Source organism: Neofelis nebulosa, chromosome 15, assembly GCF_028018385.1.
Source record: "Neofelis nebulosa isolate mNeoNeb1 chromosome 15, mNeoNeb1.pri, whole genome shotgun sequence".
Taxonomy (NCBI): Eukaryota; Metazoa; Chordata; class Mammalia; order Carnivora; family Felidae; genus Neofelis; species Neofelis nebulosa.
In genome coordinates, this window is record NC_080796.1 from 75,610,013 (window position 1) to 75,636,790 (window position 26,778).

The following is a 26,778-nucleotide window of genomic DNA, read 5'->3' on the forward strand; positions in this document are numbered from 1 at the left end:
CTCACAAATATAATTTGTCTCAAAACTTAGAACACAGTACCATATTAATTTGCATTTGTATATCTTGCTGTGTGCTTTTCTGGAGTATTTTTTGCATCTAGGTGTATGATCAGTTGAGTAACAGACTTTTCCCACCTACAACTCCCCATGAGATTCTTAGTGGTGCTCTCAGTATGAGGTGTCAATCAAGTTACCTGGAACACTGTTACTGTGGAGTTAGAGCCTAACTCTTGCTGTTCTGTAGTACTGAGCTTTCCAGTTTCCACCTGGGGGTATTTTTCAGAGGTATACCACTTTAGAAATAACACATACCATGGGGCGCCTGGGTGGCTCATTCGGTTAAGCACCAGACTCTTGATTTCAGTTCAGGTCATGATCTCACGGTTCCTGGGATCAAGCCCCAAGTCAGGCTCTGCAGTGACAGCGTGGAGCCTGCTTGGGATTCTTTCTCTCCCCCTCTCTCTGCCCCTCCCCTGCTTGTGAGCACACACATGCACTCACTAAATAAACATCTGTCTCTTTCTCTAAATAATAAACATTAAACAAAGAAATAACACAGATCTTTAGGGGGACCTGTAGCTACAGAATGTCTGTATGTTCTATAACATGTCTGTCTGAAGCTGTTAGAACAAAGAGGATATGGAGAAGTTGGAACCCTCCCCCCCACGCTGCTGGCAGTGACACAGAATGGTGCTGCTGCTTTGGAAAGCAGCCTAACGCTTCTTAATGTTGAACAAAGAGCTGCCATAGGGCCCAACAGTTCGCTCCTAAGTGTACACCCAAGAGAACTGAAAACATGTTCACACGAAAACGTGTACACAAAAGTTCATAACAGCTTTGTTCATAATAGCAAAAAGGGGGGAAAATCAAATGTCCACCAACTGATAAGTGGATAAACAAGTAGATTATCATTTGGCCATGAAAAGATACCAAGTACAAACACGGGCTTCAAACATGAATGAACCTTAAAAACATGATGCTCAATGAAGGAAGCCAGTCACAAAAGATCATATATATATTGTATGACTTCATTTATATGAAAAGTCCAAAACAGGCAAATTAGGAACAAAAAGTAAATTAGTTGGGGGCAGAGAGACTGCTAATGGATATGGGTTTTCTAGGGGGGAGATGATAAAAATGTTCTAATATTGATTGTGGCAGTGGTTACACAACTCTGAATCAAAACCACTGAAGTATGCACTTTAAAAAGGTGGATTATGTGATGTGTGAATTATGTCTCAGTAAGCCTGAGCTTTTAAAAAGAATTAGGGGCGCCTGGGTGGCTCAGTCGGTTAAGTGTCCTACTTTTGACTCAGGCCATGATCTCACGGTTCATGGGTTTGAGCCCCACGTTGGGCTCCGTGCTGACAGCTCGGAGCCTGGAGCCTGCTTCGGATTCTGTGTCTCCCTCTCTCTCTGCCCTTCCCCTGCTTGCGCTCTGTCGCTGTCCCAAAAATAAATAAACATTAAAAAACGACTTTTTTAAGAGAGAATTAAGAAACGTTACCGAAAAACTCAGAGATATCTAGCTTCTGATTTTTTTTTCTGATCTCCAAAATGTCTGTTTCCTTTTTTTTTTTTTTTTTTTTTAATTTTTTTTTTATTTTTGGGACAGAGAGAGGCAGAGCATGAACGGGAGAGGGGCAGAGAGAGAGGGAGACACAGAATCGGAAACAGGCTCCAGGCTCCGAGCCATCAGCCCAGAGCCCGACGCGGGGCTCCAACTCACGGACCGCGAGATCGTGACCTGGCTGAAGTCGGACGCTTAACCGACTGCGCCACCCAGGCGCCCCTGTCTGTTTCCTTTTGTTGAATATTCTTTTATTGGCTACTCTTCTTTTTTTTTTTTTTTTTGTCATACCCAGAAAAGGATCAAATAGCTCTTATTTTACTCCTCACTGCAAGAAGGAAGACGCTTCAGAGGGCGCATGGGTGGCTCAGTCGGTTAGGCATCCGACCTCGGCTCAGGTTGTGATCTCACGGTTTGTGGGTTCGGGCCCCACGTCCAGCTTTGTGCAGGTGGCTCAGAGCCTGGAGCCTGCTTCAGATTCTGTGTCTCCCCCTCTCTCTGCCCCTCCCATGCTCATGCTCTGTCTCTCAATAATAAATAAATGTTAAAAAAAAATTTTAAAAAGGAAGATGCCTCAAGCACATACATATTTTTCTTTTCAAGAGCACCAGTTAACATTTATAGTCTTCTCTGTCCTGCTACTTAAGTCTGTGAATCATTGGGCCTCATGTCGTATCTTCAAGTATAGAGGAGGTCATAACCCTAGGGCATAGAAATTAAATTTTGTTGAGCATCTTCATGGGGTATCTTCAAGCCCCACGTCAGGCTCTGCTGGCAGTTCAGAGCCTGCTTGGGATTCTGTCTCCCTCTCTCTCTGTCCCTCCCCTGCTTGCTGTGTGTCTCTCTCTCAAATAAAAATAAAACTTAAAAAAAAAAAAAAAACAGTTAAATTTTGTTGAGAACCTTCTAAGTACCCACTTTTACAGATAAGATTGAGATTTAGGGAGGTAAAGTAACTTATTAAATATTTGATCTTATAAATGTAATTAGCAGTTTGAGCCTATGTTTCTAGACTCAAAAAATTTTCTTTCCAGTGCCTCGTTGCTATTTCCTACCAGGAAAACAGCCCTGGATTTTAAAGTGTGGAAGAAGTTCTGTATTTAGATTTTGTTAGTGTAAAAAAATCAAAGTGAGAAGGGAAAATGATAATTTTCTTGCCTTTAAGCTGCATAAATAGAGAAAGTATTCCCTCCTATCAGCCTAAACACCTGAGTCTTTCATTAAAGCCAGGTATCTTAAGATACGGAATCTATCTGTGTAGCCTTGAGGCGGGTAACCGTGGGCCCTTCTGATTCTTGCTGCTTGCAGACAGTCGAGGCTGCCCATTAAACGCTCTTTGTTTCGTTCAGCTTTCTCTTTTGTCTCCAATGAGATAAGCCAATGAAAGATATGCCTGAGTGGCCCGAGGAACTTCCCTGTCCATGAAAGAGGTCTTTTCCAGGAGAAGAATTTGGTGTGAGAGGTAAAACCAGTGTGGATGGTTTGAGCATACAGGCACCGAAAAGCAGTCACAAAAGAATGTTTATTTTCTGAGAGATGTAGGCTCTTAATGGACCATCCAGGTGAGTAGAGCGGTGATATAGTCAGGACCTCAACAACTAGAAAACACTTGAGGCTTACTTTCCACTGCTGAAGTTGAGTGGAGAAATCTCCTTTAATACAGGTGTTCTGGGAAAATGGAGTGTTGATATTTACCTCAGTGATTTTTGTTGTTGTTGTTTTTAATTTTTTTTAATGGTTTTATTTAATCTTTAGAGAGGTAGAGTGTGAGCAGGGAAGGAGCAGACAGAGAGGGAGACAGAATCCGAAGCAGGCTCCAGGCTCTGAGCCGTCAGCACAGAGCCCGACGCAGGGCTCAAACTCGTGACCTGTTGAGATCGTAACCCGAGCCGAGGTCGGACGCTCAACCGACTGAGCCACCCAGGTGCCCCTGGCTCAGTGATCTTTGAACTTCCATGTAACGATGATTCTTTTTTGGTAAGATCGACACTACGTGGGGCTCAAACTCACAGCCCTAGATCCAGAGTCACATGCTCTACCGACTCAGCCAGCCAGGCGCTCTTGTGATTCTTCCGAATACCTTTACCTCCCATCCTCTTTCTTTACGGACCGTTTAAGGGATCGTGTTCCGATCTCACTTGTCTTTTCCTTCCCACAGGATGGATAGGATGACAGAAGATGCTCTTCGCCTGAACCTGTTGAAGCGGAGCTTGGACCCGGCAGATGAGCGAGACGATGTCCTGGCTAAGCGACTCAAGATGGAGGGGCACGAGGCCATGGAACGCCTGAAGATGCTGGCGCTGCTCAAACGGAAGGATCTGGCGAATCTCGATGTGCCACACGAGTTGCCCACCAAACAGGACGGCAGTGGTGTCAAGGGCTATGAGGAGAAACTCAATGGGAACCTCAGGCCTCATGGCGACACCAGGACTGCTGGAAGGCCAGGCAAAGAAAACATCAGCGATGAGCCTGTGGATATGAGTGCCAGGCGGAGGTATGGCTCAGGCCGGCTGCCTCCGGCAATAGGGTCTTCTCATAAACAGTGGAAATGGAGTGGAAAAGGAAAGCAGTCCAGTGAGAGGAGGTGTTTTTCATCCTAAACCTCCTTGAGAGAAAATGTATGTGTGCCATCTGGCTTGACCGTAAATTCCTCTCATTTCCAGATGAGACTCGGTGCCTCGTGTATCTGCTTAGCATACAGAGAATCCTATAGCTTGTGCCCTTAAGATAAAGTGGTCATCTCTGGATGAAGGAGGCACCATAAAGCTGGTAATGGCAGTGGGAAGTGAGAGAACACGCGCTCCACTCTAACCTTACAGCCATTTTAGGAGGGCCTCAGTCTTTTCTTCAGACCATCCTGAGAGGTTTAGAATGTTTGTTATGGAGTCCCAGCTTCTAGTACATCCAGAAGCATGGGGCTGGCTTTTCTTGTGTGAACAGGGCAGTCGTCTTCCTGTGGCAGTTCTCTCCGTTCTTGCTTTGCGTGTGTACCGCCCTCCGTGGGCTCCACACACGCATAAGCGTTCGTCGTGGTTCACACGCTCAACTCCTGTGCGCCCGCTCTCACACGCACACACCTTCCCGGGGCTTCTCTCGGGCATCTGTCAAGGTTGAGTACTTGAAACGGTGGAGCACGTGCTAAGAAGAGGTGCTGGCTGAGCCAGTCATACGTCGTGAGAAGACTCACGACTTCCGAGCCAGTGAGTCACAGTGAGACCACGTTCGCTTTAAGAACATTCAGTTTGTTAACTGTTCAGATACAGCTGACAGGGCGTGGGAAGTCATCTTTAGTGTCCACTTGCCCTCCCGCTGACCCTGCTGAATTTGTCTTAGGACTGAAGGAGGAGGGAACAGTTACAGCCTCACCTGCGTTTCTTTTCTCCAGATTTTTTGTTTGTTTGTTTGTTTGTTTTTTCTTTTTTTTATGTAAGCAGGCTTCATGCCCAATGCAGAGCCCAACACGGGGCTTGAACTCATGACCCTGAGATCAAGACCTGAGCTGAGGGGCGCCGGGGTGGCTCGGTCAGTTAAGCGTCCGACTTTGGCTTATGTCATAATCTCACAGTTCATGTGTTCGAGCCCCACATCAGGCTCTGTGCTGACAGCTCAGAGCTTGCTTGGGATTCTCTCTCTTCCTCTTTCTCTCTGCCCCTCCCTGACTCGTGCTTTCTGTCTCTCTCAAAAACAAACGTTAAGACCTGAGCTGAGATCAAGAGTCCGACGCTTAAGTGACTGAACCACCCAGGCGCCCCCACTTTCTCTAGCTTCTAATGTATACTTATAAGTACTATCCCAGGATTATTTTTTTAAGCCACACCCAGTGAGGGGACATTATTCTTGGTAATAGCATTTAAAACCCTTAGGAAACTTAAGATAAATTCCCTATTGGCCATAAAATAGGAGAAAAATCCTCAGATAGCTTGGAAGCTATGTGTAGTGTGAGCTGAATATTATGAAAGTAGATTAATCCTTAGATCCTTTGGGGGGAAAAAAGAAAGTAGATGAATGAGATCATGCCCCTGAGCAACCCACTTGCCCCATAACCACCCTCCCCGCTCTGGAGCAAGTAACTGATCCTACTTGAATGGGGAGGAGGAAGAGGAGAAATGTTGGACGGATTCCTCACATCCCAAATTGGCCCTGAAAGTGCATTTTTCATAGAAGCACTGTCACACATTTTGGTGAGATCTCACTAGTGCTATTATTGGTATTGTACTAAATAAATAAAGTCTGTATTAAAAAGTCAGACTACCTTGAAAACCCTACCATTGCATTTAATTTTATTTTAGAGGAATGAGCTTTTGAAACTTGAGCCTCTGGAAACTGGGAGCTGTTTTTAATGGTCTCCAGGAGGGGCTCCTGGGTGGCTCAGTTGGTTGAGTGTCCGACTTTGGCTCAGGTCATGATCTCGCGGTCTGTAGGTTCGAGCCCCGCGTCGGGCTCTGTGCTGACGGCTCGGAGCCCGGAGCCTGCTTCGGATCTGTCCGTCTCTCTCTCTCTCTCTCTCTCTCTCTCTCTCTCTCTCTCTCTCTCTCTCTGTCCCTCCCCCACTCATGCTCTGTCTCTCTCTGTCAAAAATAAATAAGCATTAAAAAAATAATAATTAAAAAATAATAATAATAATGGTCTCCAGGAAAAGGGGGTTGATGTAAACAATCTAGATCCCCATTCTACATGGAAAACTAGGCCCTACTGGCCTCTGTCACTCTTCTTCCCTTTCCCCAGATACACTGACAGTTATTTCTACTTAGCCCCAACTTTTTCTAAGAATGAATGGGATTGATAGATTGTTCAGCAAGGAGAGCAACAGTTTCTTTGATATGGACAAAAGGAGAGAATTTAAAAGCAGAAATAATGAAGAGCCCGTGGTATCAGTGATAGCCATATCATAATTGTCATCAGTTGGACAGGTTACAAACTATATGAAGTCAGGTGTATGTGAAACCAGTGTTTGCTTATGTTTTGGAATGCTAGAAAAACACAGCAGTTTTCTTTCTATTTAGTTGTTTTTACTACCAGAAGGAGGATCAGGAGGTACACAGCTTTTGGGAACCTGCCAGTCTGAGTCGTGAGTGACGTCAGCAACAAGTCAGGCTTTTAGTAATCTCTCTCCGATGGCTAGAGTTTCATACTTAAGAACGTCAAATGATGTAAATCACATACATGTTTGGGAAAGTGGAAAAATCATTTCTGTTCCTGGAAAGTTTAATAAATGAGACCAGAATCCCAGGTCACAAGTAAAAAAACAAACAAACAAAAAACTTGAAGAATGGGACAAAACCTGGGCCTCACCTGGCCTGTGCTGCACCTGATGTGGGCCTGATCACATCCAGGAGTACAATCTCAGGGTTGTTCTCAGAGACAACTTCCCAGCAAATGCCGCTCATTTCCACAGCCTCCATCCAGGAATGGCTCTGCCTGTCGTGTTGCTGAGCCACCCCGAAGCGGCAGGAGGCACTCATTTGAGCAAGGAGGAGTCCCTTAGCTTCGAGATAGTCTTGATGTGTGTATCCAGCCCTGAACAGAATGGAAGGAGATTGGGACTGTTGGTGTGAATAAACATTGGAGAACCAAGTGAAAGTAGAAATCTACCAGATCTCAAAATCATTCACCCATGTTGGTGTCAGGGATGGGGTGGGGGTGGGGGTGGGGGGGGCAAGGATGAAGGAATGTAGAAATGAGAAAATCACCAGAAAATGAATTCAGGTCAGCTTGACCGTTACTCCAGCATTGTGGGGTTAGGGAAAGAAAGGCTCTTCTCCCTCTAGTGGCTTCTTTTTCTGTGAACCCCACACGCTCAGCTGCCTGGGACCAGTGCTTGTAGAGCAATCCAGACAAACCTAATGGTTTCCAAGACAGTCGTGTGTGTCATTCTGTGCCTCTGTTTTATGTTCTCAGCTAAATTTGGTTTATTTTATTTTACTTTTTTTTTTTTTTTTTTTAATTTTAGAGAGCGTATGAGCAGGGGAGAAGGGCAGAGGGGGAGAGAGAGAATCCTAAGCAGGCTCCGTGCTTAGTTTAGAGCAGAACCCAACAAGGAGCTTGGTCCCATGACCCTGGGATCATGACCCAATCTGAGATCAAGTCAGATGCTCAACCAACTGAGCCTTCCAGATGCCCCAAATTTGGTTGATTTTAGTAATTCAGCCCAGTTGAGAAATTGAATGCCTAACCCAACTATCCAGGGTATTTTGTTCAAAGCCCCTGGGCATCCATGTCCCAACAGCAGCTGAGACAAGAGACCCAGAGAAATGGTAGAAAGGCTCTCAGGACTAAAGGTCTGTGGGTGTTAAGGATTTGGGTTTCATGTTTAAGTAAGAACTAAAACACATTGCTTTTAAGTCTGTGTATTCTTAACTGTACTGAAGAACTCAAGGAAGTAGGGTCTGGGAAGATATCTTTGAGTTAAGAAATCAGAGTTAGGGGGTACCTGGGTGACTCAGTCGGTTAATCCAGCACAGGTCATGATCTCACGGTTCGTGAGTTCAAGACCCATGTCAGGCTGTGTGCTGACAGCCCAGAGCCTGGAGCCTGCTTCACATTCTGTGTTTCTCTCTCTGCCCCTCCCCAGCTTGCACTCTGTCTCTGTCTCTCTGAAAAATAAATAGACATTAATTTTTGTTTTGTTTTTTGTTTTTAAGAAATCAGAGAGCTAAAAGATGTGGTCATTGGTTTGGGAAGCTGAGGCATTCGGAATTTCCAGAATTCTGGTCATCCAGCTCTTAGGGAGTGCCATTTTTATCATCTTAGAGAAATAAGTATGATGCTTTTAACTAGCCCCAAAAGACCAAAACCACAATTGTCTAATAAGCGAGAATTGAAATACGGGGGAGCCAATGAGGAGGATTTAAGATTTCAAAGTCGTTTCTGGAGAGTTTATTTTTGAGGGAAGATGCTGAGTACAAATCTGGTCAGTAGATACAGGTTCCAGAGATGCGGTTTAGGAGTTTCGGTCTGCCAGAAGCTGTAGACTTGGCCCGGTCCTTCCCCTCAGGCAGCTGGCACAGTACCTTCTGGTGTCTTAACTTGGGACTGCCGCTGGGGTTGTCCTGTAAGCTCCTGTCAACCCTCAGGCAGCCAGGGCCGCGCGGTGCAGGGCGGACCGAGCTGCCTCCACGGCAGCGGGCGTTCCGTACCTAAGCTCTGCCCTTGCCGTTCTTCCTCCGCCAGGCTGGCTGTTCCCTGCTTGAGCCTCTGCGTGACTAATGAGACAACCCAAAGGGAAGTGAGATACAGGGGAAGCGTTTAGAGTTTTGATTCAAATGGATGTGATCAGAACACTCACCTCTCACTCCCATTTCTGAAGCCAGTCACCGTGTGTCTGGTCCCTGCACAAGGAATTCAGATGGAGAGCACACTTGCTGAGGATTTGTCACCACTCACATCTTGGTGTCGTCTGTGTCCTAAGATTTGAGTCTCCTGAGTGAACTGAGACAGACTTAAGTTCCCTTGGATTTCTTTGTTCAGCGTGCAAAAGAAGTTTTCTTAATTGTCGAAATACCTTAATTTTTTCTTTTCTTATCTAGTGAGCCAGACCGTGGGAGGCTGACTCCCTCCCCAGACATCATTGTTTTATCTGATAATGAGGCTTCCAGTCCCCGCTCCAGCTCCCGAATGGAAGAAAGACTCAAAGCAGCCAACCTAGAGATGTTTAAGGTAAAAAAACAGAGAAGAAAGATAAAATGATTTCTTTCCTCATTTTTGCTCCTGTTTAGTTCCCTAAGAGGCCCAGTAATGTTTTTTTTATAATTTACTTTTTTTTAATTTACCATCTTAATAATTTAAGTTTATGTATTTTTTTTTTTTTTTTTTTTTAATTTATTTATTTATTTTTGGGACAGAGAGAGACAGAGCATGAACAGGGGAGGGGCAGAGAGAGAGGGAGACACAGACTCGGAAACAGGCTCCAGGCTCCGAGCCGTCAGCCCAGAGCCTGACGCGGGGCTCGAACTCACGGACCGCGAGATCGTGACCTGGCTGAAGTCGGACGCTTAACCGACTGCGCCACCCAGGCGCCCCATAAGTTTATGTATTTTTGAGAGCGAGAGAGTGTGAGCAAGCAGGGGAGTTGCAGAGAGAGAAGGAGAGAGAAAAAATCCCAAGCAAACTCCATGCTGCCAGGGTACAGCCCGACATGGGGCTCGAACCCATGAACCATGAGATCATGACCCAAGCTGAAATCAAGAGTCAGATACTTGATCGACTGAGCCACCCAGGTGCCCCTGTAGTTTACTTTTTGAATCTAAATAACTACCCACAGGGGTGCCTGGGTGGCTCAGTCAGTTAAGCGTCCGACTTCGGCTCAGGTCATGATCTCGCAGTCTGTGAGTTCAAGCCCCGTGTCAGGCTCTGTGCTTACAACTTGGAGCCTGGAGCCTGCTTCAGATTCTGTGTCTCCCTCTCTCTCTGCCCCTCCCCTGCTCACATTTTGTCTCTCTTTCTTTCTCTCAAAAATAAATTTTTTCTTAAATAAATAAATAACCTGTTGATTAAACTTTTTATAAATAATTCTCAACTTCAAGGGCATTTTATTTATTTACTTTTTACTGTTTTTTTGTTTTTTTGAAAGAGAGCACGTGCACAGGGGAGGGACAGAGGGAGAGGAGAGAGAGAGTCTTAAGCAGGCTGCACAACCAGTGCAGAGCCTGATGTGGGGTTTCATCTCAGAACCATGGGGTCACGATTAGAGCCTAAATCAAGAGTCAGGTGCTCAACTCACTGAGCCACTTAGGTGCTACTATTTTTTTTTTTCAATATTATATTTTGGGGGTGCCTGAGTAGCTCAATCGGTTAAGCATCCGACTTCAACTCAGGTCATGATCTTACAGTTCATGGGTTTGAGCCCGTGTCAGGCTCTGCACTGGTGGTGCGGAGCCTGCTTGGGATTCTCTTTCTCTCTCTCTGCCCCTCCCCCACGAATGCTCTCTCTCTCTCTCTCTCTCTCTCTCTCTCTCTCTCTCTCTCTCTCTCTCTCTCTCTCTCAAAAATGAATACATAAACGTTAAAAAATATATATATATATTTTAATTTTAAGTAATCTCTACATCCAACATGGGGCTCAAACCCACAACCCTAAGATTAAAAGTCTTGGGTTCCACTGACTGAGCCACCAGCCAGGTGCCCTGAGGGCATGCCCTTTTAGAGGGCACTATGAGAATCAAGTGAAGAAGATAGTGTGACAAAGCATATTCAGTATAATTTATCTTTGGAAAGTGAAAACTCAGTAAGTCACAGAAATAAACTCTTGGCTGGAACCACTGTACCCTGGTTCTCATGATGTGGAGAAACTCCTAAGTTTTTATGTGTATCTAGAAGAAACTTGGCTTTTAATAAGTTCTAGAAACAGTGTTTAAAAATTTTTTATGTTTTATTTATTTTTGAGAGAGACAGAGCGCGAGCAGGGGAGGGGCAAAGAGAGAGGGAGACACAGAATCCGAAGCGGGCTCCAGGCTCCGAGCTGTCAGCACAGAGCCCAACGGGGGGCTTGAACTCACAGACCATGAGGTCATGACCAGAGCTGAAGTCAGTGCTTAACCGCCTGAGCCCCCCAGGCACCCCTGGAAACAGTGTTTTCAAGAACAGTTCCCTTTGCATCTCCCTTTGCCCCGTCTTCTATTTTGCCAGGAATCTGGTTGATTAGCATTTATGTTCTGTAAGCATCTTCTGAGCACCTGCTGAATCCCTAGCCCTGAGCTAGATCCAGGGACACAGAGACAGTAATCCCCATTACTACTTCTGCTTCGTGTGCAAGATCCAGAGCTCAGCCCTGGAAGAAGAGACCATCTCGCAGGAAGGGGGACTCTGGGTGCCTGCTCCCATAGCTGAGGGACCTCGTGTTTCCTTAGGGGAAAGGCATTGAGGAGCGGCAGCAGCTCATTAAGCAGCTGAGGGACGAGCTGCGACTGGAAGAAGCCCGGCTGGTGCTGCTAAAGAAGCTGAGGCAGAGCCAGCTCCAGAAGGAGAACGTAGTCCAGAAGGTACTGACTGCGCCCTGGAAGTAAGGGGCTGGGTCTGACAGTGGCCTCACCCAGGTAGGTTCAACTGGGTGGCCCATTCTTGTCCAGTTCTGTGCTTTTTAGTTTCTAAGAAGAGTGATTTCTTTTTTTTTTTTTTTTTTAATTGTAGGCCCTAATCAAGAAAACCTTGATTCCATTTTTCTCGGTTTTCCTTCTGGTCAACAGAACCTTCACACTGACTGGGGATTTTTAAAGTCCAGGAGTGTACCAGACTTCTGCCTCTGTTTCTTCATTCTGTCTTCTCTCCCCCAGACCCCGGTTGTGCAGAACGCGGCATCCATCGTGCAGCCATCTCCTGCCCATGGGGGACAGCAGGGCCTGTCCAAGCTTCCCTCCCGGCCTGGGGCCCAAGGGGTGGAACCACAGAGTCTGAGAACATTACAGGTGCGTAACCTGCCTTGGGGCCCCGTGTAGCCCAGCTCTGGTTTGGGACTTCTGTGACGATCGTAGAAGAACCTGGCCGTGGTAGAGGTGCTGGTGCTGCACACAGTCCCGTTGGTCCCTCCTCGCTGCCTGGCTGTGTGTTACTGGGTGGCACAGTGGGACAAGTAATCCTCCTCTTCCTGCTGTGGTTTTTCTTCTCTGGAGGTTTCTAGCTTAGCCCTTTTTCGTCTAGGAGTAGACAGAATTCCCGACTCTCGCTGTGTTTCTGGTTTTCCACTCAGCTGTGTGTTATAGGCAGTGTTCTCTCTCCAGCATGTTGGTGGAGCGTTTTACCACCTATGACTGCTTCTTTTCCTCTTCTTCCCCCTCAGGGTCACAGTGTCATCCGCTCCGCGACCAGTACCACCCTCCCACATATGTTGATGTCCCAACGTGTTATTGCACCAAACCCAGCCCAGCTACAGGGTCAACGGGGCCCACCTAAGCCTGGCCTTGTACGCACCACAACACCCAACATGAATCCTGCCATCAATTACCAACCGGTGAGAAAGTCCTAATATGGAAACAGAGAAGTCTTTTCTTTGCTTTCCCTGTTGAAAGGACCACAGACCGTACGGTTTGGGACATAGAGAAGCTCTAGGACAGCCAGGGTAATTGTGGTAGAGCTTGTATCGATCGTAGTGCCCAGGGTGGAAGCTGGAGGGACTCCCTGGGAGTAGGAGCGGAGAAGGGAGGCTGTACGGCAGAGCGGCAGCAGGCTCATACCCGCCTGGAGGAAAGCAGCGGGGGTCAGGGGAAGAAGAGGCCTGAGGATGTGGGCCAGAGAGCATCCCCCGTGCTTGTGTTCCTCCGCCTCCTAGCCTCTGTTGTTCTCTTTTCCCGTGTGCTGGAGTTCTTCTTCATTGAGGTTGGACACCTCGTCCTTTTTTCTGAGTTTCGGGAAAGCTAAGTTGTCCCAACTCGGCTCAGGTAGTGTTTTCTGCCACTGAAGCAAGAATTCGTCCTTCCCCCGCACCCCGCCACTGACCCTGTGCCCCCTCCATTCCAGCAGTCGAGTTCTTCTGTTCCCTGCCAGCGCACAACATCCTCTGCCATCTATATGAACCTCGCCTCCCACATGCAGCCGGGGACTGTGAACAGGGTGTCCTCACCCCTGCCGAGCCCCAGCGCCATGACCGATGCCGCCAACTCCCAGGCTGCTGCCAAACTGGCTCTTCGCAAACAGCTGGAAAAGACCCTCCTGGAGATTCCGCCGCCTAAACCTCCTGCTCCCCTGCTTCACTTCCTGCCTAGCGCGGCCAATAGCGAGTTCATCTACATGGTGGGCTTGGAAGAAGTCGTACAGAGTGTCATCGACAGCCAAGGTGAGGCTGTTTTATGTGGTCAGTCTTTTATCTACGCAGGAGGTTGCCAAGCCTGATTGACCTGGGCCGCGTATCCCAGGGCGCTGTGTGACGTCAAGTAACCTGTTCTTAACTGTTGTCAGACCACCTCCCGTTCGTTACTCGGAAATGCCTTTTGTATGTCTGTATATCTTAGGCTTAACATTTGTATTGTATTTTGTAGATCGTGTATATTTTTGGGAGGATATTGTTTGGTCCTTTTCAGTGGTGCCCAGCACGATGTATACACAATTTGGTGACTAGAACACTTACGTGTAACGTCAGCGCTTGTGTGGCATTGCGCTGCATTGTTACGTTCAGTCCCTGCCACTTGAGGACTTACAGGTGGGAAAGTAGGTGTACTGACTGAGTAGGTGACCGTGACCACGTGGAAGCTGTGAACCAGAGCTGACCCAGACTGTGAAGCATTGACACTAACAGAAGTTATTAAGCCTGAGTTTCCAGACATGTGGACTTAGGGGAACACCTGACGGTGGAGGAAAGTGCCTGCAGGGCTCAGCATTGACTCTAAACAGGTCTAATTTGGACACTGGTAACTAAACGGTGGAAATGTGACAGTGCGGTCTGAGGTAAAAACGTGCTAAGGAGCACGTGTCGCGGACCCAGGTGGAGTCTGCTGCCCTGTGAGTTAGCACGCTTCCTTCTTGCTGTACTAAAAGTCCGCAAAGCCGGGTTCTTGTCTCAGCTTTGCCCTCAGGAGCTCTGTTTCTTCGTGTCCTCCTCTGTAAGTGGGGACGGTACCGTCTGAATTCCCTAAAGTGATGTTGTTACAGTCGAATGAAATAAAAGTTATTTTATAAACTGCAGAGTACTCTTCTTGTAGAGTCTCTTTCTGAATTCAGCAGAATAACCTCCTGAAAAATTCATTTGGTGAAGAGAATCGGGAGATGGGGAGATGCGAAGGCCCTGATTGCTCTCTCTGTTGGCATCTAGGCAAAAGCTGTGCCTCACTCCTGCGGGTCGAACCCTTTGTTTGCGCCCAGTGCCGCACAGATTTCACCCCTCACTGGAAGCAAGAGAAGAATGGTAAGATTCTGTGTGAGCAATGTATGACCTCCAACCAGAAGAAGGCTCTAAAGGCCGAACACACCAACCGGCTGAAAAATGCTTTTGTTAAAGCCCTACAGCAGGAACAGGTAAGAATCCTGATGTCTCCCCAACCACCTACTCAGGTTGGGTTTTCCCAAAAGGTAGCTCCTTCTAGTTTTTAGAGGATTTGTCTGTGCGATCCCCACAGTCCTGACGGCCTGGAGGCCCGGGTTCCCTGTTCCTCCCCGTACCGATCTGTCTGCTGATCTCCATGTGACTGTCTCTGGTGGGGCAAGAGCATGAATGACAGTGTGGTCCAGGGTGGGGACAGACAGGAGGCAGACATGTGGCTTTCCCTGGTGGCGGCCGAAGAAATCCCTCAACTTCTTGTCCTCCTCAAACAAATGGATTTTGGTGGGAGGGATTATATTTGTACTGGAAATCTCTCAGAGAGACCGAATTCTCTGCAGTCCATATTTGACAAGGGAATGACCCAGGAGAGAGTGGACTGTAGTGTGGCCCGGTGAAGAGGAACGGCAAGGAGGGAGCGGGTGTGCCCTGCGGACTGGGCGAGGGGAAGATGTGTTGGGAAGCTTGGATCCTTCCCCTCAATCCTGCTTCCACCCCACCACCCATCAGACCCCTTTGGGTGGCGTCCAGGGACCTTCTGGAAAACAGGTAGACAGGAGTCAAAAATAAAACCTCCGTAAACTCCTCACCATCACGTCCGTCAGCTGGTTGCCACCACCCAGGCGTCTCCTGCCAGCATCTGAGCGCCAGCTTTTCCTGGACAGACGGACCCCTTAATCAGCAAAGCAGGGCTAGCTCCTTGTGCCCAGAGCCCCAACTTGCCTTCTCCATATGCCTCCTACTTGTCGTGTTGGCAGCAGTAGAAATAGGAGGAGCCCTAGGTTTCCTGGGTAGGAAATTGGGTGCTGTCCTGCCAAGTTGACCTGCTGACTCCCGACAGGAAATCGAACAGCGACTACAGCAGCAGGCAGCCCTTTCCCCCACTGCGGCTCCGGCCGTGTCCAGTGTCAGTAAACAAGAGACCATCATGAGACATCATACGCTTCGGCAGGTGAGGCCGTCTGGGGTGGTTTGCCAGCCGTGGATCCCAGCGTGTCCGCCTTTGCTGGGAAGTCCTTCTTCCCGGACCCCTACCCCCCCACCCCACCCCTTGCATCACGGCCACCTAGTGACCCACTGTCTGCTCCCTGTCACAGGCTCCACAGCCCCAGAGCGGCCTCCAGCGCGGCATACCCACATCTGCCCGTTCCATGCTCTCCAACTTCGCGCAGGCGCCCCAGCTGTCTGTGCCTGGTGGCCTCCTTGGGATGCCAGGTAAGAAGCAGTGATGGGAGGGGCCTTCAGGCTAGCAGGCCGCTCTTCCGCTTCTGCACTTTCTTTAGGCCTTTCTCCCTTCACTCTGGTTATTTAGCATGTTTGCTAGCTTCATGGTCCGTGCAGAGCACAGCGCGATAGGGTTCTGGTGGTGAAAACAGCACAGTCCCTGCCCTTGTCTGTTCACTGTCTGGTGGCCCCGTTGGTGGGTGTGTGGTCACTGACCTCGATGACAAGAGCAGGGTCAGCTGTCCCCACCCTGTTTGAATGGTGGAGGGCTGCTGCTTCACAGAAATCCAAAACGTATTCCATGAGTGCATCCCTGTGTCTTCAATACTCTCCTCTGTTTCTCTGACTCGCCCATCCCGTCAAGACCGTGTTTGTTCTGTTCCTGGTAGGACTGAAGTTTCGAGAGGACCCCTTTCCCTAAACGTGGGGTGCAGAGGGGCAGTTGGCTGCTGACATAACACTTACCTAAGTCTGGACAGATGCACATAACCTCTGGTGCCCCCGCCCCACCTCCAAGTCCACGCCCCCGGGTCCTCCCAGGTCATACCTGGGACGGTCACCGGGTCGTGCAGTCAAGAAGATGCTGCTTCCTCTTCTAACGCCTGCCCCTCCACCCCTCCCCCCCACTCCCGCTTTTGTCTCCTGGGTCCAGGTGTCAACATTGCATACTTGAACACCGGCATCGGAGGACACAAAGCTCCCAGTTTGGCAGACAGACAGCGGGAGTACCTTTTAGACATGATCCCTCCCCGGTCTATAGCGCAGTCCATCAGCGGGCAGAAATAACGCCTGTCCACGTGCACTGCCCCAGCCTTGAACCCTTTACCCCTCCTCTCCCATTGCCCCCAACTTCCGTCGCATGCAGTGCCTGTACTGGTGCCTACCATACACGGAAAACAAAACAGAAAACAGAAGACAAACCTAGAAATCAACAGGAAAACGCGCCTGCCCTGCCCGCCACCTCTCTCTCACTGCTGCGATTCTGCCGCTCTTGTCTTCTCTCCGGTTTTCTTTCACAGTGAGGTGCTCTTCACCTCGGATGAGGTCAGAGTGAGGTCCTGGGGAGAGAGAAATCTAAGCCCTCTGACGTGTGTTTCTAAAGTTTTTATGCTCTAATTATTATCATTTTTAATGGTGTTGTGTGTCCTCCCCTTTGTTCAGTGGACGGTTAAACCCTTTTATTTTCTCAATATTTTTCTTTTTCTCTTCTTTTTTTTTTTTCTTTTTTGTAAACACAGATGACATTCAGATAAATGACAGGAGCATTGCAGGGGGTCCCCAAGCAGATATGACTGGCAACGTTGGGGGCAGAAGTTTTTAATGCACTTAACCTGGGGGTGGGGCAAGGTGATGGCATCAGATAGGGAGGACATCAGCCCTTGGTGTCTCTGGGCTGGGAGGTGGTGTTTTGTACTGAAGTTGGGCTCTAAGAATGAGGGGAATGAGCCTGGAGGGAGAAGCTTTAAAATGTAACCACCACGGAATTGACCCACAGAGAAAGGGGAGAGGGACATGGGGACAAGTATAGTGCTGAGCCAAGGAGGACGGAGGCTGGTCTTGGCCTCTTGGATGCTCTCCTGGTCCCAGTGGAGATAGAAGTCTATTCCAGGTCAACTAGCCCAAAATTATTTCACCTTACTTTCTTTGTAAAATACCCCCCCACACACACCTTTTTAATCCTGATCTGCTCCTGGTAAACTCAGTCCCCCAAGTCCCGTCTATAATCCAGCCTGAGTTAGCCAGTGTCCTGGGAGCTGGGCGGGACATGCTGAGTGAGACAGAGAAGGGAAGAGAGAAGGGCTTTCTCTCCCAGCAGGTGAGACCCCATCTGTCTGTCCCACCCTCCAGCCAGGAGGAGGGAACAGGGATGCCTCACCAGCTTGGAGTCCTGCCCTGGTCTGCTGTCCTGAGTGCAGAACCCACTGCTCAGAGCCACACAACTCTGGTCAAAGCCAGATCTGAGTCTCGGCTGCAAAAGTAGTTGTGGTGCCCCCTCCCCAACCCATCTCCAGAAATCTATTAATTTTCCTTTTTTGTTGTTTTCAGCTTTTTCTTAAGCGCTACTAATGTAGGGAATGAACTGAATTGTGCAATGTTGCTGTTCTGGGGATAAGAGAGGTTGGCACCCCATCTCCCCACACCGTGGGGGAAGCAAGAGGGGGACCAGGCTGTCTCTGAGGTAAAGGAAGCCCCTAAAAGGCAGGGGTTTCTGCTCTCCCGTAACACCTGCCTCTCCAGCTCTAGAAGCTGCCAGAGTACAGGAAAGGGATACACTGAGCAGAGACGTGTGAAGGGGAGTTTAGAATTTTGTCCTTGAAAGCCACCTGGGAAAGTTCCCCCACTTTTATTTTAAAAAATTAAATAATGTTTTTAAAGTAAGAAGGCACTTTTAAAATTAACACACACACAAACTGCACATCTTGCCCATAAAGTTTGTGAGTCAGTGGGGAGAAGGAGCTGGAATCAGGCTCAGTCCCCCCCTCCCCATACCCCAGAGCCACTGTGGGTTACTCTGCTGGCCCTACGGGCCTTCCTGGATTTTTTCTTTCCTCCCTTCCCCCAAATTCATTGAGCGCTTAATAAAGGAGCAGAGATACAGCCTGTGTCTGGGCTCCCCCAGTGGTGAAGTGATCTGAAGCTAGGTGCTAGTAACAGATAACGATGGGGCTGTTTGGAGTTTTTTTTCTGGGGCCTGTGGTGCCCCTGACTGTAAGTGGGGGAGAAGGGGGATTATGAAACTGGGTCTGGGGTTATTTTAAAATTATATATATATACATATATATATATATAAAAAGATATATTCTTACATCTTTGCTTTGCCCTCTGTGCTTTGAAAGCACTGGATAAATCGTTTGGTTTTGCTTTTCTCTCTTCCACGAAATTGGAAGCTTTTTTATTTTTTTTTCTTTTTGTTTTTTGTTGTTTTTTAAATTTTACCTGCAAATCACCTTGCCTTGTGGCATGTCTGTCTAGCCTCTTCCGCCCGGCCCGCCATGACAAAGTGCCATTTCTGTCATGTCTCCCCTCCCCCAGCTCGGAGGTACCAGGTGCCCAAGTTTGTCAGTTGAGATTAAAAGTAAGGAACAGAGAATGTGCAATACCGTCTGGTTGGGGGCCATCCCCGCCCTGAGCTGAGTCTCCTCCCTGGGAGCCAGGCCACCTGTGATGGGGTTTGGAAGTAGGAAGTGTAGACGAGGTGGGGAGCTGGGAGCCACGGGGAACGCCCAGCCTAGTGCCTGGCCGGGTGCTGAGGCGGTGGGGGGGAAGGTGGGGGTGGGCTGGGGGTGGGCAGAGCGGGAGCCTTCCCAGAGTTCCTCCCCTCAGGCTCAGTCACGTACAGGCTGCTCAACGACTAGTTTAGCTCCATGACCCTTTGCTCAATCGCTGGCGTTTGATTTCTCACTTCTCCCCATCTCCATACCCTTCCTGGGATTAGCGATGGGGGTGAGTTTTCCTTAATCATGGTGAAGTACCAGCCTTTCACCTCCTCTTGCTCCCGCCCTGTCCTGTCTTCCTTACCTCTTGAGTTTTTCATCACTGATCACCTTGTGTCCCTCCCAGTCTCTTGTCGCTGTCCATCCCCAGGCTGAGCCCATACACACTAACCCTCGTGCCTAAAGATAGGAAGAAAGGCGACCCCCTGTTCAGAGCGGTCCTCCACCCCAGTGCTCTGAAGCTCAGGGGGATGGCTAGAGCGAGGGCCCCCGGTGGCTCTGCCTGGCCCCCCCCCCCCCCCCCCGCATCCAGAGGCTCTGAAAGTAGTCGCTTGTAGCCGGTGGCTTCCTCCCTAGACGCCTGAAACGGGTAGATGAGCGGTGGGGGGCGGGGGGGTGGGGATAAGGCTGAGGGACAGGGGTCCTCCTCATTTGTAGATTTTTTTTTTTTTAATTTTTATTTGCTCTTTTTGTCATTCGACCACAGCATCTGGACTTTCTCCATCCCTGGAATAAGTATTTTTTCCACATTTTTGGATGTATGTATGGTAGACAATTTTTTTTAAGACACAAAGATAAATGTTTTCCTGCTTTGGTTACCTTTCCTTTCCCCCTTTAAAAGGAATTAGCTATAGAACTGCTTTGTAAAGATGCTTCTTGGTATTTTACTTTTGTTCCTTTCCCCAACCACTCCTTCCCCCAGACCCCTGCAGAAGGCATAACCCTTCTCTCCACACCCCACCCACCCAGCCCTAGGCTCCCCTGCCCTCCAACAAGACTTTCATTAGCTTATGATACTTGCTGCCGAGATGTTATAACAAGGACTCATTCGTGTATATAAGCTATTTCTTGATCCATTTAAAAGGAATTGTACATTGTGTAGAAAAAAAAAAAAACTGAAAAAGAGAAAAAAAAGCCCTCGCCATGGATATTGTGAAACTGTGTTACGTCGTTTTGTAATGTGCCCGTTTGTGTATGATCCGTGTGCAAAAGGGTTTCTGGGGAAGGGGCGGGGGTAGGGAGGCAGGGCTGTGGAGGCCGGGGCGGGGAGCGGGCCGGGCCCAGCACGCGGAGACTGGCAGCTGCCCCCACCCCATCCCTCCCGAGAGACGCCACCTCCCCCACCACCCACCCCGATTTGTGCCTTGCCCCCCGCCCTGGAGTAGCCCCTCCGGGTCACCAGCACTGCCTTGGCAGAGCCCACCCCCGACCCTAAGCCGCCCGCCCCCCCGCCCCCAGCATTCGGCGGATACTGCGGGGAGGTGCTGGGGGCTGGGGGGCAGCCGGGGAGCGGGGCAGCTCCCGGGGGCATTGAAACCAAGTATTCTTATGAATTGTAATTGTATTTGCACTGTTTTTTTCCTCTGACTGCATCAGCATATATACAATATACCTATATAACAAAATTCAGTGTCAAGCTTTCTTATGCAAGGGATTTCCCCCACCCCACCTTCAGCGTAGATGACCGGGGGTGATAGGGTCTCAGCAAAGTCACCCCAAGAAAGCCTCACGTATCACGTGCGTCTACACGTGGTTTTAGGCTTCGTCACGGGGGTGAGGCTGGGCCACTGTGAAAGCTGGGGTTCCCGGTCCGTGCTGCCGAGAGTGGAGAGCCACAGCACACAGGGTGGGGTGGCAGTGACCTGGGGTCCTGCCCCAGGCTTTCCCACTAACTTGCTATGTGCCCTTTGGGAGGGTTCATTTTCTGGGTCTCTGTTTTCTTGTCTGTGAAGCGACAGGGGAGATCACCTGGCCACAAAGTGTAAGATTCCGTTTCATGCTTCTTTCCTCACCTGCAAGACAACAGCTGGAGGTGGGGAGTGTGGTGGGGCCCCAGATGCAGGGAGGGCACCTAAGTGCTGCGGTGGCTGCGTGCGTGGCCCGGCCCGGCCCCGCCATTACTTTGGTTTCGGGAAGGGCAGCAGAGTGAGGTCGAGGTGTCGGCAGAGCTGTGGCCGCTTTGCCCTCGGGCCCCCGGGGTGCTGGGGGCAGTGGTGCCCAGGCTTCTGGTCTGGCGGCCTGCATTCTTGGTGAGCCGCAGGGTGACGGCGGCGTGGCGGAGCTCAGATGTACCCACTTCTCGTCTCCCTCCCTCAGACCTCATCTGAGCCCTTGCAGGCGGCTCCCCACAGCCCGGTCCTGGGCTCCCACATTCGAGGCCCCCCTTTCTCCCTCCCACCCGCCCCCCCCCCCCCACCCCAGGAAGCCTGGAGAGGGTCTGGGACGGTGAGTGAGGCCTGAAGGTTGGGCAGCGTGGGGGTGGGGTGGGGGGCGGGGCTGGGGCGGGACCGGCCTCTCTGAATGGGGGTTGGGGGGCAGGACCCTTTTGCACAGGCTCTAAGTTTCCTTTTTTTTTTTTTTAAACCTCATTCTGATTTTCTGCATTGTGTTTGGAAATTAAAATGAAAAAACTAAGACCAACAGAAACTGGTTTTCAAAAAGGCAAATACACTCCCATCCGTTTCAGATGCTGCTGAGTACTTCAGCAGCAACAGATTCAAATAATAAGCTAATTTTTGGAGAAAGGATTAAAAGAAAAAAAAACTTTGTAATATTTATCACTTGCAAGCTATGTTTAATAAAGAAAGGAATGGTTTCTAAACTTTCCTGTGCCTCGTGCTTTGGTCCATTTAGGGGCGATCGGAAGACGAGCTGTCGCCTATGCTCCCTGCGGCTAGGGGGCAGCTTCGGGTCATGCCCCTTCTGTCCACCACGATGGTTCTTGAGAGCCTGTGCCCACTGTGTGTTCTTGTACCTCCACCCTTATGTGGAGCCCGAGCTCTGGAGGCCACTGACCTCCCATTTCGGGTCAAGAGCGCAGGGAAGGAGGCAGCACTGAGCAGAGGCTGGGCCCCCAGCCGTCCTGGCCTCCCCTCCCATCATAACCGCTCTGGTCTCTACTGTGACACGAGGCTTCTAGAGACGGCAGCCTTGGAGCCACAGCTCGCTCTGCCCTGCTGGCCCTCAGTCTGCGTGCAGCACCCGGAGACACCGGAACCCTCCTGCCACCTCACCCTGCTCCCCCAAGTGTTCCTGAAGACCCAGAACATGAACCGGGTCCTAATTTATTATGTCCATTTTCATTATTTCCAACAACGCACTTAGATCGGGTCCACCCAGGGGACAGGATGTTGTTTCCTCAAGGACCGGAAGTTTGGGGCTGTTTTTAACCCTTCGGTCCCGGCCACATTTCATGGTGTAGGGGCAGGGCCCGGCCTCACCGGGGTCTTGTCATTGGCACCAGCGTCATTCCAGGAGCACAGAGAAGACCCTGTCGGGGGTCCCCCTCCAAACCTGGGGTTTTTCGGGGTGCCTGGGTGGCTCAGTTGACCATCTGACTTCGGCTCAGGTCATGATCTCACCATTCGTGAGTTCAAGCCCCACGTTGGGCTCTCTGCTGTCAGTGCAGAGCCTCTTGTCTCCCTCACTCTCTGCCCCTCCCCCGCTCACACTCTCAATAAATAAATAAGATAAACCCTGGGTTTTTCTTCCTCCAAAGTCTTCCCTCCTTTGGTACAATACAGGACAGCCCTTGGAGGGACAGTGGGGCCCTGGGTGCCATGGGCTGGCAGAGGGAGGAGGAATCGAGGGCACGGACGGGGTGCCCCATGCCTCTGCAAAGGATTCACAGCCACCAAACCCCAACTCTGTCTCCTTTCAAAAAGGGCAGTCAGATGGGGAGGGACGCCCCTGAAGAGGGGCCAGTGCTTTGGGTCTGAAAAGGGGGGAGATGGCCATATGGCGGCTCAGAGAAGCAGCTCGTATCAGTTCAGCTGTTCAGGACTCATGTTAGGACCAAGGGGCAGGGAGGGGCTCCTTTGCCCACCTGCCTCAGGACCCCACTCACCAGGGGTGGCCAGGGGCACCTCACGCAGGGAGACAAAGCGGGAGCTGCTATTAACCATCCCCAAGGTCCCTGAACGCCTGCAGTTTGATCTGGTACAGGGCGGCCAGCTCTGCGGGGAGCACTGAAGGCTCAGTGCCTGGGGAGAGACCCTGAGAAGAGGGCAGGGGAGCCATAAGAAGGGTCAGGGCCTCGCCCAGATCTGTGTAGAGGAAGGAGCTGACGCTTCCGGGCAGGAGCAGAGGCCCCTCAAAACGAGCAGCCAGCAGCTTGCGGTGAGAGTTGGAAGCCATGGACTGGCCCCAGGAGGCCTGCACGGAGGTGGTGTTGAGCACTTTGGTGGAGAAGCCAACCCCAGGGTGGCTGGAGTTGCAGAGGAGATGGTGTGAGGCTGACTGCCCTGCCGCCCGTGGTGGAGGCGGCAATGGAGGCAGAGTCCCAGCCGGCACCCCCTGCCGCAGATGGAGTAGGCCTTGGCCGTGGCCGGAGCCAGGTGGGAGAAGGCGTGCTCAAAGCAGCCCTCTACCCTCGGCCTCTTGGAGCTCGGGGCCAGCTGCCTCTGAGGAGCAAAGCAGTCTGGCAGCCTCGCACCCATCTTGACCCCCTTCACCCCACAAAGGGGGCACCCGGTGCTCGGCTGTGCATGCCAGGTCCCCACACAGCAGGGAGGGGGCTACAGAAGTTGGAGCCAGGAAGGGAAAGGGCAGGAGGCCGTGGGGAGACACCAGAGGGCCACAGACCCCGAGGCCCAGCAAGAGTCCGGACAGGGCTGGGGGGCACGAGGAGTGGGGGGAACTGGCCCGGGGCCCCACCCATCAGGTACAGGGGTGTCGGTCCACACCCACCCTCCCAAGGAGGCTCAGCACGTAGCCAATGCGGTCCCCGCTGGAGGCAGGTGGTTCCCAGGACATTCGAATGGCAGAGGTGGAGAGAGGGCCATGGTCCACAGGCCTCCTGGGGCAGGGGGTTGCTCTGGGTCGCCTGTCACAGCCAGGCGGGCACTGGCCTCCTGCATCCGGCGTTGTTCTCTGCCACACATTGGTAGGTGGCCTCGTCCTCCCCTGAGAGCTGCACCGGGGTCAACGTGCTGGGGAGACACACAGCTGCTGGGGGCTCCTTCCTACCAAGCTCCAAGGTGGCTCTAAAGGAGGGGGCTGTCTCCAAGACCACAGACCCAGTGTACCCACCCCCTGTGTGGGGGCGTGACCTACAGTGAAGCAGGTGGAGCAGAGCTGCGGGGGGGCTGGGGGGGCAGTTGCCATGTGGACTTGAGATACAGGCGGTGTGTTCGGTGTAGGTGGGCACGGGTGCCTGGGGTGGCAGGAGGGAGGGGCTGGGACCCAGGAACTGGGGGTACCTGTTGCTGTGGGTCAGCTGAACGTTATCCGCAGGACTCGGCACCTTCCCACTCTTCAGCCAGACCAGACGGGGCTCACGGACACATTGGGCCATGCTGGTAAGGTGGCACTGCCGCCTGGAGGCCGGGACAAGGACCGTGGCCACTGGACAGACTCCGGGGGAGCTGGGCCGACGTGGAAGGGCCCTGAGGCCCGTACGTCCCGTCCCCTCCTGCCCCTCCGTCTCCCCACACAGTCTCCCGTGGGGGAAGAGGGAGCCCCAGGGCACCCCCACCCGGCTCACCCTGCACCAGCAGGACACCTTGCGCCAGGTGCCAGACCCGGTGCCCCACTGAAAGCACGGACACCAGAACTTGGATGCCCTCCACACCGATGAGCGGCCGGCGGCGGGGAGGCCAGGGGTCGGGGCTGGGAGGGAGCCATGGGGTGGGGCTGGGGCTCCAGCAGGCAGGGCTGGGCAGCCGTGTCCCCAGGTGGCTCCAGGAGACCAGCGGCCACAGGTGGCCTCTGGCGACGCGCGCCGGCACCGCCGTCTGGTGCACTGTGAGCGTCAGGCTCTGGGGCCCTGCAGCCTCCGCGGGGATCCCGCTGTGGGATGGAAACAGGGAGGCGAACCGTGCCCCTCCTGCCGCACACCGCTCCTCTCCCAGGGCACAGGTGAACAGGCCTCGGGGCGCGCTGGGCAGCTGCTAGTTCATTCCCGGTTTACGGACGGATACAGCAGATGGCTCCCCCAAGGGCTGTGCCAGTAAACCTCAGGGCTAAGGCACCAAGCGGCCCCAGGTTACACTGGTGGGGAGGGGAGACGAAAGCCGCAGTCAGAACAGATGCGTGCCAGCCCCACCCCCACCCCGGCCTGGAAGCAAGGAGGGGGGCAGGGGCCAACACTGAAGTCACGGCAAACCAGGCGGGAGATCCTCCCCCAGAAAACAAGCCAGCCCCCGGCTGAGAACTCAGGGCATCTCAGCTGCTCAGGAAGGATGTAAATGTGTTTTGAAATTCACTACCATTTGGGTTTAAACCAAATCTGCATTTATGCCACCTTCTCCCATCTTATTAGGTGACTCAACAAATCATCAGTGGGGGCTGGCCAGTGCCAGGCACTGACCTCATCCGGGGGTACAACTGTGAACTTGGGGAAAAACGTATCTTTGTTGCCCCTTATCTGGCTACTTTGTATTTTATGCAACTTTGTAACAGATCTTAAATCCTTTCAAAAATGTTCTTTATTAAGAACCTCTGGGGCAGCCTGGGTGGCTGAGTCGGTTAAGCGTCCAGCTTGGGCTCAGGTCATGATCTCACGGTTTGTGAGTTCAAGCCCCGCATCGGGCTCTGTGCTGACAGCTCAGAGCCTGGAGCCTGTTTCAGATTCTGTGTCTCCCTCTCTCTCTGACCCTCCCCCGTTCATGCTCTCTCTCTGTCTCAAAAATAAATAAACGTTAAAAAAATTGTTAAAAAAATAAATAAAAAGTTAAGAAAGAAAAAAGAAACTGGGGTACTTGGGTGGCCCAGTGGGTTGAGCTCAGAGCCTGGAGCCTGCTTCGGATTCTGTGTCTCCCTCTCTCTCTGCCCCTCCCCTACTTGTGCTCTCTCTCTCTCAAAAATAAACACAAATTAAAAAAAAAAAAAAAAAAAAAAAAAAAACCAAAAAAAAAAAACCTCTCATACAAAATTTTGTCTCAAGACCCTAGAATAGTTTCCCTTTTTTCCTTTTTCCCTCCCCCCCCTCTGTCCTTCCTTTTTTTAAAAAACATTTTTTAAAGACTTTTTTTTTTTTTTTTTTTTTTTTGTTAAGTTTATTTATTCTGAGAGAGAGACAGAGGGCTGGGGAGCGGCAGAGGGAGAGAATCCCAAGCAGCCTCCACAGTGTCAGCTCAGAGCCCAAAGTGGGCTCGATCCCACAGCTGAGCCGTGACATCCTGACCTGAGCCAAGATCAGGAGTCGGACCCTCAACTGACGTCAACCACTGGGCGCCCCTTACAGACCCCAAGCAATGTCCGCGCCCTCCGAGGGCCTTAAACCAACCCTGGGCTGAGTCACACGCTCCATCAACTGGGCCAGCCAGGTGACTGCCTGCCTGTTCCTTCATCCACCAACCTCACAAACATATATGGGGGACTGACTTCGGCCGGGCGCCCCTCAAATTGCAAGCGCTTCGACTTCTCCAGGCTTACACAGGAGAGGCCGAGCATCGGAGAGGGAAGGCAGCTAGTCCAGGTCGGAGGAGCGAGCAGGAAGGGGAGGAGGCTGGGCCCGGACGCGCACGCCGCCGGCGGCTCAGTCCCCCGCCACCCCGAGCTCCCGGGGGGGGTTCGGAAGTCCGCGTCCCTGGTGCCTCTCCGAGGGGAAAGGCCTGCCCCAGGGGCGAGCGCACGGCCGGGGCCTC

At 51.2% G+C, this 26,778-nt stretch overlaps 1 protein-coding gene across 4 annotated transcripts in view; it reads left to right on the forward strand.

Moving 5' to 3' along the window:
- The window catches only part of GATAD2B (GATA zinc finger domain containing 2B), an 89,138-nt gene extending 67,347 nt beyond the window's left edge, over positions 1–21,791 (forward strand). For all 4 annotated transcript variants that reach the window (XM_058702239.1, XM_058702237.1, XM_058702238.1 and 1 more), the window contains exons 2-11: positions 3,729–4,064; positions 9,097–9,226; positions 11,416–11,547; positions 11,839–11,970; positions 12,342–12,512; positions 13,019–13,334; positions 14,307–14,509; positions 15,373–15,483; positions 15,629–15,746; positions 16,408–21,791. In XM_058702239.1, coding sequence (XP_058558222.1) covers positions 3,730–4,064; positions 9,097–9,226; positions 11,416–11,547; positions 11,839–11,970; positions 12,342–12,512; positions 13,019–13,334; positions 14,307–14,509; positions 15,373–15,483; positions 15,629–15,746; positions 16,408–16,541 — 1,782 coding nt within the window. In that variant the 5' untranslated portion in view covers position 3,729 and the 3' untranslated portion in view covers positions 16,542–21,791. The remainder of the gene's footprint in view (positions 1–3,728; positions 4,065–9,096; positions 9,227–11,415; positions 11,548–11,838; positions 11,971–12,341; positions 12,513–13,018; positions 13,335–14,306; positions 14,510–15,372; positions 15,484–15,628; positions 15,747–16,407) is intronic.
- Positions 21,792–26,778: the final 4,987 nt, after the last annotated feature.